Genomic DNA, 16,113 nt, shown 5'->3' on the forward strand with positions numbered 1-16,113 from the left:
CCTAGTGAATTGCAACCCTAAGTTAACAGATGCTGATTAATGGGTACATCATGGCTAGAAATGTATCAATTTCAGTGTCCAAAGTTATTAAGACCTCATTCGTCAGAATGCTGATGGGAGAGATTTATGTGCCGAAGAGTGTGGCAGGAGTCTTTAAGAAGGCACCTTACCTGCTCCTCCGACATGAGTTCTGTATCTTTAACAGTATTAACAGCTTCTGATTTGCCTGGAAAAAATATTTTCACTCGAACAAATGAATTTTCCTCTGTGAGATAGAGAAGAAAGTGATTGAGAAGCCTTGCCCCCTGCAAGACTTTATCTTGTCAGTTTGACTTCGCACTAACTCTGCAATCTCCAGTGGTAAAGTTGTAATGTTGGGTAATTGGAAGGGCAAGTCAATCTCATGCAAGTCCGTTTCAAACTGGATGTGTCCACTATATAAGAAAAGCAACTTTAAGCTGTGGGGTATGATTTTTTGTAATAGTAAGGATACTCATTCCAGTGCTGCACAAATAAGCCCTGGGAAAGTTTGAACATAAGAGAGAATCCACATAAATGAGGAAATTGCCTAGTGGCCCTGAGTTAGCCACAAATTGTGCACATGCTTTGAATAATTACATAGTATTTGGTAGGGTTTTGTTTAGTACTTTGGTAAGTACAGGGGCTAATGAACCAGATAGGCCTTTGCAAGGGGAGCAAAAACCGTGTAGTTGCTAATGTTAAAAACTGGTGTTAAGACCAGAGATGCAGGAGTGTAAGTTGCATCTAGCAGGTATTCTCCTTATTTGCCCCGTCCCTCAAAGATCCCTTAGTAGGCCCCACAGAAGGAGCAAGACCCTCTTTATAAATATTGCAGAAGAGCCTGCGATAAACCAGATATATTTAAGATATTAATCATGATATTAGTATGTGTCTCCATCTAAAACAACTCACCCATTCTGTGTGATATTTCTGTACATTCCAATCAGCCTCTAATTGACACTATGATTACAGCCGCTTTGCTTACTAATACGTTCTTGAAATATCTTGCTCCAGTTACTAAAGATTTCCTCAATATGCCCTTTAACTCCTCCTCAGTCTCATACTTATTGAAACTGGCTTTGGCTACACCAGTAATTGAATTTATCTATTGTCCATTACAATAATCAAACTATCTCCTTATCTGAATATTTTCCTGTGCGTGTTTTCACAGTCACTCCACTCATTAGGCTTAAATTTGAAACCTTAGCACATTTCTTAATACTTTCTTTATATGCAAACAAAAGTTTTCAAGCTAGGGTAAATTATCATTTTGCACAACTTTATAGCAGACGTGTTACACAAAGACACAAGAAGAAAATTGGGGTGTTTATGTTTTGGTGTTTCATCACATCCTTAACGATAGAGTTGGACAGCAATCAGCCACATCAGGCAGTAAATTTAGCAAGGCTGAGGAGTGCATATGTTGGATGTCGATAGAAATTTAGCTGGATTAGGACAAATACCCCTGCTCGCCGGTAAGTGGAGTTGATCGGCTCCACGTTCATAGTTGTCCTTTTATGTATGGACAGATGGGTTCCATATAATTTCAAGTTTTTTCCACTTTGCCTTCAACTGTGGTTGAAAGCTTTTCTATTGCAAAAGGAATCCACTTTATTGACAACTAGGCTGATATTGTGGAAACGTCGAATGCTCTTCTTGGAGCCGTTAATGGCTACTTCAAAAGTGGCTTCATTTGCTTCTGAAATCTAGGCAGTTTTGTTGGTATCAATTCAAAATGGCACTATTTTTGAGTCACTTTAGATCAGCCAGCTAAAATTCACTCCGCACTTTACATTCTTGGAGATACTGTGATGGCTGGCTCATAGCTTTCTTGCATGCTGAATGTCTTTTCTAAACATGTGCCATTGAATGCCAAGATTAAATATAGCAAAATAGTGAAAGGCATGTGCTCTGAGAAACCTAGCATAATACCAATGACGTGTTGTATTACGTTAAGCAACGTTTGTGTAATTCTAGATGGGAGTAAATCTTCTCTCTATTTTATCTGCAATAAATCATGAACTTTAGATGAGCGATTTTTAAGCTTTAGGTTCGATGTCTTTCTGCACTTTCCTCCTGGGTCTTAACTGAAAGGAAAATCCCATCTGGGTTTGATAGCTTCTTGTAGCTAAACCTTGTGGTTAATTAAAGCAGTAATAACTCCAAGAATTTAATTTACAGGGTTCCCTGTTATTGTTTCCAGGTCTCCATCTTGATACTATGTTTCACATTTATCTAGGAGAAATATGAACTTAGTGATTAAGTACTGTAGTATTTAAAGGGTGCAAGAGATGACGAATGCCATTTGTTTCCAAAATATCTGATTGCCCCATCTGTTTTCATAGAATGAGCTCAACTGAATCATTTTTCTGGAGCTAGAAATGAGTGTGATTGGAAAAAGTCCAAATATCTCCTATGCATCTCTTCTTTACATGTGCAGTTTACAGTACTGGGAAGGACAGACTTTCTTTTTCATTGACGATGATGTTTCTAAGTTGTTGACTGCAATACTGGAAACTATTTTTGATCACATACCCTTTGTTGCACCAACAGGAGCAGAGTTTCCGAGTGCCACTTGTGAAAGAGATGCCTCAAATCCCAAAGGTCCATGTATTAACATTCTGTGATGCCTTTGGCACTGCCCTCCTTTCAGCTATTTGTGTATTATGACAACAGGATTTGCGATTCTGGACTAACATCGTATGGTGGGGCTTTACGGCATCAAACAGTTTGCACTTTTTGTGGGCTTGGCTGGAGCAGGAGAGGCATACTTTAGGTGCTATTCAGCCAGATTGTGAGAGAAGAGTAGGTATGCCCTGCTGATCTGAGAGGTTATTTCCCAGGTTTGCTGACTGCTGTTTGTATGGGGATTTATAACTTAGCACAAGTTTCCATTAAATAGTAATTACTGACAAATACTAATTCCTGGTCTTGCGTCTTCCTCATCCTGTTTACCAGATGGGCACATGCTGGCCCTGCAATGGAACCTGAAATTTGAGTAGGCCCAGCACCTGACCTGCCTCTCTGACTTTGTCCAGATCTTGCAAGAGATGGCTCAGAACCTCAGTGGCAGACTAGCGCCAACCTGACAATTGGCAGGCCACACTCCTTTCCCCACCCAGATGTCAGAGTTGTAACCGATGCATTGTTACTGGGTTGGGAACCACCATCTATGGGAGGTGGAGATCCAGGGCCTTTGTTCTACAGCAGAGAGCTAACTCCACATCATCCTTTTTCCACATGGGCAAGGGCCACTATGATGGCATTGGCAAGGGGTTATTGGTTCTGGACATCTTTCAGGATGTGACATGGGCTTCACAACACATGTTCACAAAATATTTCTTCCTTGTTAGCCAGCTCCAACATTTTGCCCACTCAGTCCTGCAAGACTTCCTAGTCTGAGACACTCTTCAGACACTCCATCTTTGTGAAGTACTGATTTGGTGTGTATTCTGAAGGTGAGGAATCTGCTGTTAGAAGTATCCTTCAGAAGAGCAAGTTACTTACCATCAGTAATGCTCTTTCTGGTCGATCCTCTATTTAACCACAAATTCCTCACTGCCCTCCCATCTCCTCATTCTGTGGCATTGGCTTTTGACCATCATAATAAAGTTCCATGTTAGATTTGGCACACTGCCACCTGCAATTTGTTAGAAGTACTCCACTCCTTGTCCTTGGTACGTGGAAGGGGAAAGATTGAGAAACAGATGTCAGCGTGCAGTGGTTGTGCTAATATGTAGCTTTGCTCCATTACTTCCAGGGCGGTATGATGTTACTGCAGAGCCACACAGCGATATATATATATATATAACGCTCACTATCCACTTCGGGCGGAGCACTCGCGGGCGGGTGCAGGTTTGCGGTAGTGGATCCCGCTACGTAATTTCGCCCAATTCCTTCAATAGTAAAGGAATACCGCACTCACGGGGGGCGCTTGAAGACTTTATTCAGCAACCAACAGCAAACACACGTTTCGGCGAAAAGCCTTCTTCGGTGTTCATGACACACCGAAGGAGGCATGTTTAAAAAAGCATTTCATTGGCGCACTAAAATCAAGAAGGGACAAGCACTCTCATTCGAACGTGAGTGCCATCTTGAGGCTATGTATACACATACATTTCATATAGAAATTCATTAACTCTATACTTCATTATTCACGTAATTATGATCTGAATTAGTACTTATAAATCAGCTTATTGCCAATTCAGTTAATTCAGCCGTGTATCGGCTGTACTGTACTGTACCACATAACATCTTGCTAAATCTAGCCGTGGATCGGCATATGTCCCTTCCTATAAAACTCCATATTCGTGCACTCCTACATTTATTTAAATCCCATATATTGTCATCAGAAGTTCAAAAAACATTGAATACTCTAATATCTACTGACTCAAGAAGATCATGTGTCAACTGTAGCTATTGCAAACTAGGAGCCTATATGAACAGCTAATTCTTCCCCACTGTTCAATCCCCTTGGAAATTTTGTGAGCAAATCTATAATGTACCGTGATTCTAGTCTCCGTAATTTGCGTAGCCTATCTCCCCTCGAACATTTATTGGAACACAGTCTAAGCCGAAATACTGTAATTGATTTCTATCGCTCTGATGGTGTTCGGCAAAATGACGTGCAGTGTTCAATTTGTCTATGGCTGTTAAATGTTCCAATGTCCTAATTTTCAATTGATGGATAGTGCTACCTATATAGCGTAGCCCGCATGGACATACCAAGCAGTATACCGCATACGGTGTACTGCAGGCTATAAACTTAGTTATTTCCTTTGTTTTCCCTGTATCTGGTATCTTATATGACCGGACCCTTCTGCTATTGGAACATGCTTTGCATCTACTGCAGGGAAAAAATCCCTTCATTTCTTTTAGAGTACTCATTCTTTGTGGTACTTTCTCTAGATGGCTTCTTACCAGCATATCTCGTAAAGACCTAGCTTTCTTAAAAGTTACTAAAGGATAGGCCGGAATATCATCACAGATAACACTATCTGTGAATGTGCATATTTTTTTAAGCATATGTTTCAGATGGTTAGTTTCTGAGGAATAAGGGGTAACCATCCGGAATTTACCCTTATTATCCTGCTCTATCTGTTTCTGTTTATCCATCAAGAGTTTATCTCTTGGGATCACTTGCACCTTCTGCAAAGTTTTTGTTAAGACTACAGGCTCATATACCCTCACAGTAAATCTGGCAATACACTCTGTGTCTCAAAGTCCTTCTCTCTAGTACTGTTTCTCTTTAATCTGAGAAGTTCGCCATACGGAATGCTTTGAATGAGTTTAGGTGGATTATTACTGGTGGCAAACAATGTGGAAGTGCCCGCTGTAGATTTGCGGTATAATGCTGTATGTATATTCCCATCCTCTATAAACACCTTGAGATCCAGGTAGTCCACTGCCACTGGACTCACTGTTCCCGAAAAGTGTAGATTAAGGTCATTATTGTTGAGGGCATCGATATATCCAAGAGCAGAGTCACTGTCCCTTGCCACACAATGAACAGGTCATCGATATATTGATACCAATCCACCACTTTACCACTACTCTGACCTATATAGGTTTTGGGCACCCGCTCCTCCCACTTGCCAACAAACAAGTTCGCATAACTGGGGGCGAAGCAGGTGCCCATCGCCGTGCCAGATGTTTGTCTGAAATATTGATTTTCAAACAAGAAAATATTGGTTGTAAGACAAAACTCCAAAAGCTCTATCAGCATTTGATTGTGTTCAGAATAACGTAACTGACGTTTCTCCAGATAAAACTGTGCGGCCCTTAAACCATGCTTATGTTCTATGCAAGTATATAAACTTGTAATGTCCAGCACCATTAGCAGATAAATGGGGTCCCATATTATCTTTGAAATTTTGTTCAAGAAATCCTTAGTATCTTTGATGTAAGATTCAAGTTGTACCACAAAAGAAAATAAGAAATGATCAATAAACATTGATAGGTGCTCGGTCAGACTGTTCAAGGAAGAAACAATCGGTCTACCAGGTGGATGTAGACTGTCTTTGTGCAATTTCGGGATGTGATAAAAGGTGGGAACCACCGAATTGTTACTGCGAAGAAACATATGTTCTTCTGTCCCCGACATTGATTTGTCGTACCACTTGCGGATTAATTCATCATACAGTTTGATGCTTTTCTGATAAAGATCACTAGTTGATATCTCATAGTATTTTTCATCCGAAAGTTGATGCAGAGCCTCATTGCAGTACCGTTCCCTGGTTTGAAGAACTACGTTACCACCTTTATCAGAAGGTTTAATTATTATTGACACATCTTTCATTAGATTCTGCAATGCTGTCTTTTCCGCAATTGTTATATTACTTCTTATTTGGTGCCCAGTCTTCTTTGACCTAACCCGTAATGAGTCATTGACCATGGCCTCCAAGAAGACATCAATAGCGTCTAATGGCATATGGGATTGAAAAGAGATGTAGGCTTGAATGGACTCTCTTCTCTTTCTTGTTCAATACCTACTTTCTTAGCCCTTTCTGCCATGTTGTCATTGGCAGCCAGATTACCCTCACATTCTAATCTGAGGTCTTCCAAAAGTTCAATTGCTGGCAGATCCTTTCTAGTTAATGTATCTGTAGCTTATCAGTCTTAATGACCCTATTTTAGGATCCCTAATATATTCGACCTCAGTTTTAAATATTTATGTAATTTCAGTTTGCGTTTAAAACTGAAGAGGTCGTTTCTGGTTTGCATGTACTCCAGATGATTACTAGGACAGAATGTAAGTCCCAGACTCAATACTTTAATTTCAGTGTCCGTGAGAGATTTCTTTGTGAGGTTTACCACCGTAAGATTCGTAGTATCTATTGCCGCTTGCTTGATTTTTTTGTTGCAATTCACCCATGGTGGTGCTTTTCCTCTTTCTGCCCCACCCGCTCATCACGTTTTTCTGCGCTTCCTTCGGGTGGCTTGTTCTTTCCTCCCCGTAGCCATGATTGGCGAATTATTTGAAATTCTTTGTGAAAAGGAGTCGCTGTTTTTCTCCCTTCCGCTGGTCTTCCTGCTTGATCATCACTTGACTCATTTTCTGTTAGATCTGATTCCACGGCTAGATTTAGCAAGATGTTATGTGGTACAGTACAGTACAGCCGATACATGGCTGAATTAACTGAATTGGCAATAAGCTGATTTATAAGTACTAATTCTGATCATAATTACGTGAATAATGAAGTATAGTGTTAATGAATTTCTATATGAAATGTATGTGTATACATAACTTCAAGATGGCACTCACGTTAGAATGAGAGTGCTTGTCCCTTCTTGATTTCAGTGCACCAATGAAATGCTTTTTTAAACATGCCTCTTTCGGTGTGTCATGAACACCGAAGAAGGCTTTTCGCCGAAACGCGTTTGTTTGCTGTTGGTTGCTGAATAAAGTCTTCAAGCGCCCCTCGTGAGTGCTTTATTTCTTTACTATTGAAGGAATTGAGCGATATATATATATATATATATATATATTAATTTATTTATTTATATTACCTACTGGCAGTCGCCAGTAGGTAGTTCTACTTGGAACCTAGTTTCCATAGAAAAAATGTTTTTTGATTTGCTGATAACTTTGGCGTCGTTTGGCGAATCTTAGCGAAATTCTCCCCCAAAAAAGTCTATCTAGGTCAGCTCCTATCCTGAAAGTTTGGGGGTGATTCGTCACACGGGGGCTGAAAAAAAAGAAGGTCCCAAAACGTGTTATTCATGTGTTAATTTCCATAGGAACTGTTGAGACAGGCTACAAATTTGGCAAAAAGGTTGTGCTTGGTAAAGAAAGCGACCTTTTTTTAAATGGTGTAAATCCGTTCAGTAGTTGCTGAGAAATTCCAAAAATAAAAGTTTCGTTATCCCCTCCCGACCACGAGCTTTATTCTAATTGGCTGTCAACACTCTAAACCAGGAAGTGTTGGCAGCCATCTTATGACTCGGTAGAACCGAGTCACAAGAAAACAGTGAATTTTTTTTTTAAAAACAAGAAAAGAAGGCAGGGTAGAAAAACCCTGACCCCCTAGGCGTGCTCAGGGGGTCCCGCAAGGACCCCCAGGGCCCAAAAAAGATTAAATTTTTGTAAATTTCGGCGAAATTCGCGCTGGGGTCACGATTCCCCCCCCCCCCCCCCCCTTTTTTTTTTTTTTTTAAATAAATGAAGCGCTTCATTTAATTGAGGCCCACGGGTGGTCCAGGTCCCAGGGGCATTGCCAATAAATATATGCGGGGGCCCTCGCAGCCCCAGGGACCGCCACCACCCGGGGCTTGCTTAAAATTATGTGCGGGAGGGCACTTGGCCGTCCTGCAGCCCTGGAGACCGGCACCCCCCGGGGCTTCCTTTTTAGGTCTCTCCTGAGCCAGCGCATGCGCTGCTCTGGCGAGACATTTAGTAGCTGCTTCAAAAGTGCTACCTTGCCGGCCACCAGTTTGCTATTACGCGCACAAGCGCGCGTGACGTGCACAGCACTTTTTCCCGTCGCGCGCGCGCACCACTCGCGTTTTTTAAACTTCATTTTTGCGAGCACAGAGCGTGTCATCGCGATCACTTTCGTTTCCACCGTGATCGCGATGACTTTCACGGCCGCGCGGCGTTACTTTTACGGCTGCGCGGCCAATACTTGTTGTTTGTGCCTCTTGCACTGTCTCCCTCTCCCTTTCGGCGTACGTTTGTCACCCTCGCTGCCATTTCCGCTTTCAGGCCTTCTGTCACCCCGCTCCCCTTCTGTGTCCCCCCGAAGATTAATCGGTGTTTTCGGCCTTTCATCTTTGCTGCCTCTCTGTCAAGGCGTCCTCTGCAGAAAACTAAACTCTCGCCGTAGTCAAGGATATTAGAAGCATAAATCTCTGAGAACTGTTCTATGCAGCATCCTTTCAGCATTGACCTGTCCTCTGAAGCACTCGCAGGGTTTTGATGTTGTTGCACCAAGGATATTGTGCTGCATAACTAAATACTTACAAGGTCCCAAAAGCGAGACCTATTGGCTATGCCAATGCTTGTTAATGTGTGGGGGGCCTCCATGCCCCCCCCCCCAAGCCCCAGGGACCGCCACCCCCCGGGTCTTTTATTAATTATTCGCTGGAGGGTACACGGCCCCCCACGCTGCCCCGGGGACTGCTACCCCACGGGGCTTTTTTACCAAAATAAATAAACCTGTGTGGGGGGATCGAGCCCCCCCCACACGCCCCAGGGACCACCACCTCCCCGGGGCTCTGCACTAGGTGGAAGGGGGGCTGCGGGGCCCTCCTCCTGGAGCCCTTCATGGCCCTGGGGACTGCCACCCCCCAGGGCCGGCTCCTGCATTGTGCCGTGGTGCCCACTCCCTGGGACACTGCTGTTTGCTATGGCAGGGCGGGAGACGTACGGCTCCCGCCCTGTCATAGCAAACACTGGTTTGGATGTTGTAAGTGAGAGCAGGTTTCCTGCTCTCCCTTACAAAATCCAAACCAGATTGCTTTTCCACAAGGGGAGCTGCATGTTAGCAGCTCCCCTTGTGGAAAAGCAATGCGGTCCCCGCAGGAGGTGTGGAGCTGGCGGGACCGTGGGGGAATTGGGGTCCCCCCACGGTCCCAAACAGATAGGGCCGGCACCGGGGGATGGGGTCCCCGGGGCCAGAAGTGGCCCGGACGGGGGGCCCTCTCCCCCAAAAAATAAAATATATATTTAAAAAAAAATAACGGCTGGCCCCGGGTGAGGGCGTCCCCGGGGCCAACAGAGGCCTCAGGAGGGGCACCTTGCAGCCCCCCTCCACAAAAAATTATTGTGGCCATGCCCTGGGGGATGGGGTCTCCGGGGCAGGAATTGGCCACGGGAGGGGGGCCCACGCGGCACCCTTCCCGTTCATATATATATATATCTTATTTTTTTTTAGAAGGGGTCAGGCCCTGGGGAATGGGGTCCCCAGGGCCCAAAATAAGCAAAAATGAGGGGTGCCACACAGCCCCATTCTAACAAAAAGACATTTAAAAAAAGACCGGCATCGTGCCGGAGGCCCCGCCCCCTCCCAGCAACACTCTGCAAACGCGCCCTGTGGCACGTTTTAAGTTGGAGGATTAAGTCCCCTTCAATCCCAAGGGTCCTTGGGGGCCAACTAGCCCACCAGGTACCTTCAGAGTGGTGGTCCAAGGCCACGCCCCCTTTATACAACACTGCAACGCAGCTCTGTGGCGCTTACTGGAGGTAGCTGGTGGGCTAGTTGGCCCTCGGGGAACCTTAAGGATTCAAGGAGACTTAATCACCCAACTTGCACACTTGTCACATCAGGCACTGCCTCCCCCACCCCCCCCCCCCCCCCCGCACCACAGTCAGTGCAAAGGCACCTTGTGGTGGCGCATTTTAAATTGGGGGAATAATTCCCCTTGAACCCTGAGGGTCCCTGGGGGCCATCTAGTCAACCAGATACCTCTTGTAAACGCCACAGGGGTGCGTTGCAGAGAGGTGCTCCGAGGCCACGCCCCTTTTTACACCACTGCGCAAACGTGGCTGCTGGTGGGACGATGAGGTCCTTTTGTGTCCTGAGGACCTCAAGATACAGGTGGACTTAATCCTCTGAGCCGCAGTGTGCCAGAAGCCGCGTTTGCAGCGTGGTGTAAAAAGGGGCGTAGCCTCAGAACACCTCTCTGAAACGCAGGTCTGTGGCACTTACTGAATGTACCTGGTGAGCTACTTGGCCACCAGGGACCTTCAGGATTCAAGGGGACTTAATAGGGATGACATAGTTAGAAATTTACATTTTAAAAACCATTGAAATTCACTGAAAAAACCATAGGTTTTATGTTCGTTATAGTTAAAAATTAGCATTTAAAAAACCTTAGAAATTCACTGAAAAAACCATAGGTTTCAGCGACGTTATAGTTAGCTGGACATTTCACTCTTAGAAAACCATAGAAATTCCACTGTTACAGTTAGTTCAGCTAACTATAACTCGCGCCCCCGCAATGCACTGCTGATCAGGGCTCGACAAATCCACTCGCCCGCTCACATTTGCGAGGTAGAATTAATGAGGACGAGCTATTTTTAGGTCCTACTCGCCCTTTCTGGCGAGTAGGAAAACAAACTAACTTTTATCCTCTGTCTTTAAAAACGGAGCAAATGTGACAAGTTAACAAGATTTAAAGGCATTTTTATTGCTCACAAAGCTAATGAGCAATAAAGATGCCTTTAAATCTTGTTAACTTGTCACATTTGCTCCGCTTTCAGAGACGGAGGTCAAGTAGGGTGAAGTTAGGTCGAGGAGATTCTTCAAGGTACTAGACCTGCAGGACTAGTACCATTTTTCGGATTTTTCTAGCCCTGCTGACGACATCACATATTACATCATTCATGACGTGGTCAGTGACATCACTGATGACATCTCAAATGACATCACTGATGACATCATCCACGTGATAATCTGAAGCACCTCCTCACACCCTAATATAACCTTTCATACACCTACTCCACAATATAGACTACCATTTTCGAAACCATAGACACACCAATACCAGTTACTCCATACCCACTCACTGATTCCTAGGTCTTCACACACATCCACTCATTCACCCATACAGTAACTCATACATGCAGTCACTCATTAATACAGCACTATCACATGTACTCATACACCTATACAGACACGCACACACCGCCACTCATCCATTGCGTTACTCACACACCTAGTCAGTCATGCAAAAGAGCAATCACACTTCCATTCACACACCTATACAGTTATTCAAAAACAAGCTCACTTACAGGCACAAACACATATTTACTCTCTTATAGAATCACTGATACAACCACACACTCATCCATACAGCCACTGTCACAATCACTCACTCTCACATATAGTTCATTTAAATACTCCGTCACTCACATATACTGCTTTTCAGATATGTAGTTACTCACACATGTACCACTGAGAAATTCATTAACTCACAAACACAACCATGCACACACTCACCCATCCATACTGCTCTTCACAGATGTACTCTTCAACCCATACACCCACTGATTCACCCACTTATATATCCATGTACGGTGTCACCCACCCCCCACCCACCCACATAGACACTCTGGCACCCATACAGATACTCAGACAACCAATCAATAACCTATATGGACACTCATTTAGCTACTCACCAACCCATGCAACTGCTTACACACCAACTGACAGACTGATACAGACATTTACATAGTTTAGTGACTAACTCATTCATTCACTTAGACACGTTTAATTACTCACTTATACAGACAGTCATGCACTTACTAAATCATCCATTCAAACTCTTATACACCCAATCATTCTCATTCTTCAATACACCTTGGCAGATATATATAAATATAAAACATATTTTAAACTTGACATATTTAAACTTTACAGAAACACACAGTCACTGAATGATGTCATCAGTGATGTCATTTGAGATGTCATCAGTGATGTCACTGAACATGCCATGAATTATGTAATATGTGACGTCATCAGCAGTGCATTGCGGGAGCGCGAGTTATAGTTAGCTGAAGTAACTATAACGGTGGAATTTCTTTGGTTTTGTAAGAGTGAAATGTCCAGCTAACTATAACGTCCCTGAAACCTATGTTTTTTTTCAGTGAATTTCTAAGGTTTTTTAAATGCTAATTTCTAACTATAACGTCCCTGAAACCTATGTTTTTTTCAGTGAATTTCTAAGGTTTTTTAAATGCTAATTGCTAACTATAACATATCTGAAACCTATGGTTTTTTCAGTGTATGTATGTGTATGTATGTATATATATATATATATATATATATATATATATATATATATATATATATATTACAGTCTGCAGCCTGGGAATATTCTAATCTGCTGTTGGTTAGGGTATCCACTAGAAAGAGTATTATAGAAGGTAAGTAACTTGTTCTTCAATGTGTTAAAATGAAGCCAAGTCATTTTTGCCAATTCTTGGCTACTAAAGTAAAACTTTTAACTCCAGTACGTAATTGGTTGCATCTGCTTTATCGTAGGCTAGAGAAGCGAAACTTGTGCAAGAGAACTTAACCGTGCAGCAAATGAAGAGTGAACTTGCAGAAAAAGAACGAAGTATACAACAGTTACAAGACATTTTAAGTGAAGTAAGTACACTTGATTCCAAACATTGGAACTGTAGGTTCCAATATAGTATTTAGTTTAATAAATGATTGCAAATTGGCATATCCTTAGGTCTTTAGTTCAAACGAGCCACCACGTTTCAGATTTAGTTTTATCTGATAAGAGACTTCTAGCCACAGATTCCTTGCCTTTTGAATTTCCCCAGGCATCAGACTGGATCCAGAAGATTTTTCGTGATCAGTACCCCTGTGCGCTGATAGGTGGAGTCGATCATCTCCACATTCATAGTCGTCCATACCGGAAGTGACATCACGGTACCTATATAGGCGCCACCCAGGCGCTATGACGTCCATTCTTTTATTTCCGCGCCAGCCAGTGCTGATCTGAGAGAAGAGCTAACCCAACGTCAGTTTTTTACTGAACTTTTTTGATGTTTTGTCAACCATTTTTGAGGTTTTTCCTCATGGTGTGTTGAGGATGTCATCACATAAGACCGGATTCAAGCCCTGCTAAGCCTGTTCCCCCCCCGATGTCTGTGACGGATCCGCACCTTCTCTGTGGTGTTTGGAGCGTGACTATGACCCAAAGTTGTGCTCGGATTGCTGGGCCAGGCACCCAAAGGCTTCCAGGGAGGGGTGCCTAAAACTCATGGCGGCTTGGCATACGACTCCTCGCAAGTCAAGGTACAGTTTAGGTGAAGGTCCCAGAACTGGCCACGGAGCCCAAAGTCTACATTGTTTCACTCCAAGTCCTAGAGACATTCGGGTAAGCCGAGGCACAAGAACGAAGAAGTAATCGAAGCGTTCTTCGACGTCTCCACATCCGTTGACCGACTCAATGAGGGAAAATCAGCATTTTAGGCCTGGTTCGTTGGAGCCTGGGTTTGGGCTGACTCCGCGCCTCCCGACTTTCCACGGAGCCACAGTGAACCCTGCCCAACTGAAGCTCATGTGCCTCATATTTGGGTGTCATGACCCCTCAACTGTGCCTTCGGGGCCTGCAGGGTCAGAGGGGGCCCTGTTTGGTTCCACTCCAGTGGGCCCCCAAGGATCCATTCATAGATCTGGAGCGATGCCGGTCATACCATCTCGATCTTTCCTGGCGCTGATCCATCCCCGGCACTGATCTGTCCCCATTTTCATCCCCGACTCTGACACCAAGCAGGATGGGCGTCGCCCGCCGCCGCCATGAGGCTTGCTTCCTTGATCAGAGCTTTAGCCCTATTCTCTTGGGCTAGGCCTTGGGGAAGACTTGGAGGGGTCACTGGACCCTTTAGAATACCAGCCCTATGAGGAAGAATAGATTATGTACTGGTGTGAGAAACTTGATGAGGCCAGCGGCCTGGATATGTCCACAGATGCTGATTTGCTTTCTACCTTGGTTATGGAGGAGGGCGCTTCCTATGCAATGGTGGTGTGCAGTACAGCTGAGGTCCATGACCTTTAGCTACCCTCAGTGGCAGTAAAAACGAACTTCTTGACAGAGGTGCTACAACCGGAGTCTCCGCGTCTGAACCCCTACTCGCTTTCAATGACACCCCTACTGACGTCCTTTTTGGTACTTGGTCCAAACCCAGCACAGGGGCTCCTGAGAATAGGACGATTGCCTGCCGCCATCACTCTGTGCCTGGGGACCCAAATGTCCTCACGCAAAATCCTATCGATGAGAGCTTGGTGGTTCAAGCCTTGACCTCCCAAGGAACTTTCCCTACTACTACCCTGGATACGGAATCCAAGAAGCAGGACTCTTGGGAAGAACATGTTTTCTTCCACCAGCCTGGCATTGCGGTCTGTGAACACTGCATGCTTTTTGGGCCGTTATTCTCACACTCTGTGTGATACAGTTGCAAAAGTGCTTCCACAAGTCCCAGAGGAGGCCTGGAATGTACTCTCCCAAGCATTCGTAGACGGGAGAGGTGCAGCAAAGTTCAGATGCTAGAAGTAGGCTGTTGTTGCTATTCCCTCTACTTTCTGGTTCCCAAAAAGGACAGAGGCCTTCTTTCTATTCTATATCTGCAAACCCTCAATCTCTTCCTCAAGAAAAAGAAATTCAAAATGCTCATGCTGGCTCAGGTCTTGTCTGCCCTGTACCTATAGACTGGATGGTAGCGTTGGACTTGCAGGGTGCCTATTTTCATATTCCCATCCTGCCTTCCCACCAGCGCTATCTACAGTTTACGGTAGGCGACAAGCAGTTTTAGTTCACCATGCTTCCCTTTGGCCTTACCAGCACCCACAGGTGTTCACCCAGGTGATGGCGGTGGTTGCATCTGCAGAGATCAGGGGTGCCAGTCTTTCCCCTATCTCGACGACTGGCTCGCCCCACGCTATCACCTCCCACCTCTATACTACAGCGAACCTCCTGCGCTCGCTGGGGTACACTATCAACATTCCAAAGGCACACCTGACTCCCTCTCAGACGCTCCCTTTCATCCGAGCGGCAAGTTCAGGATATTCAGGCTATGATAGAGAACCATCTGCAATGATGGCTAACGAACCGTGATTAGGTCAGAGGCAGACCCCTCTCCTTTACCCAACCAGGTCTCCCAGTAGTGACAGATGCATCACTCCTGGGATGGGATGGCCATCTGGGAGAGGTGGAGATCAGAGGACTCTGCTCTCTGGCAGAATCTGGACTCTACATTATCCTGCTGGAGCTCCGTGCGATCTGACTGGCACTGACAGCCTTTCTACCCACCATCAAGGGAAAGCTGGTACAAGTGTCAACCGACAGCACCACCGCCATGTGGTACTGCCACAAACGGGGCTGGTGGGGTTTGGAGCCTTTGTCAAGATGGCTTGTGCCTCTGAACATGGCTGAAACAGCAGGGCATATCCCTGGTGGTTCAACATCTGGCGCGATCTCTGTACGCCAGAGCAGACGAACTCAGCCGAAGATGTCTAGCGGATCACAAATGGTGTCTCCAACCAGAGGTGGTGCAAAGTCTTTCAGCAGTGGAGAGAGCCTTGGTTAGATCGGTTTGCCTCTGCCAAGAACACGCAATGTCACCAGTTTTGCATG

General features: G+C 44.7%; 1 protein-coding gene across 1 annotated transcript in view; it reads left to right on the top strand.

Annotated features, from left to right (window-relative positions):
• Positions 1–16,113, top strand: part of CEP85L (centrosomal protein 85L) — a 464,377-nt gene that overhangs the window by 408,778 nt on the left and 39,486 nt on the right. The window contains exon 11 of the mRNA XM_085611285.1: positions 13,008–13,115. Within this exon, the coding sequence (XP_085467411.1) occupies positions 13,008–13,115 (108 nt within the window). The remainder of the gene's footprint in view (positions 1–13,007; positions 13,116–16,113) is intronic.

Source organism: Triturus cristatus, chromosome 6, assembly GCF_964204655.1.
Source record: "Triturus cristatus chromosome 6, aTriCri1.1, whole genome shotgun sequence".
Lineage (NCBI taxonomy): Eukaryota > Metazoa > Chordata > Amphibia > Caudata > Salamandridae > Triturus > Triturus cristatus.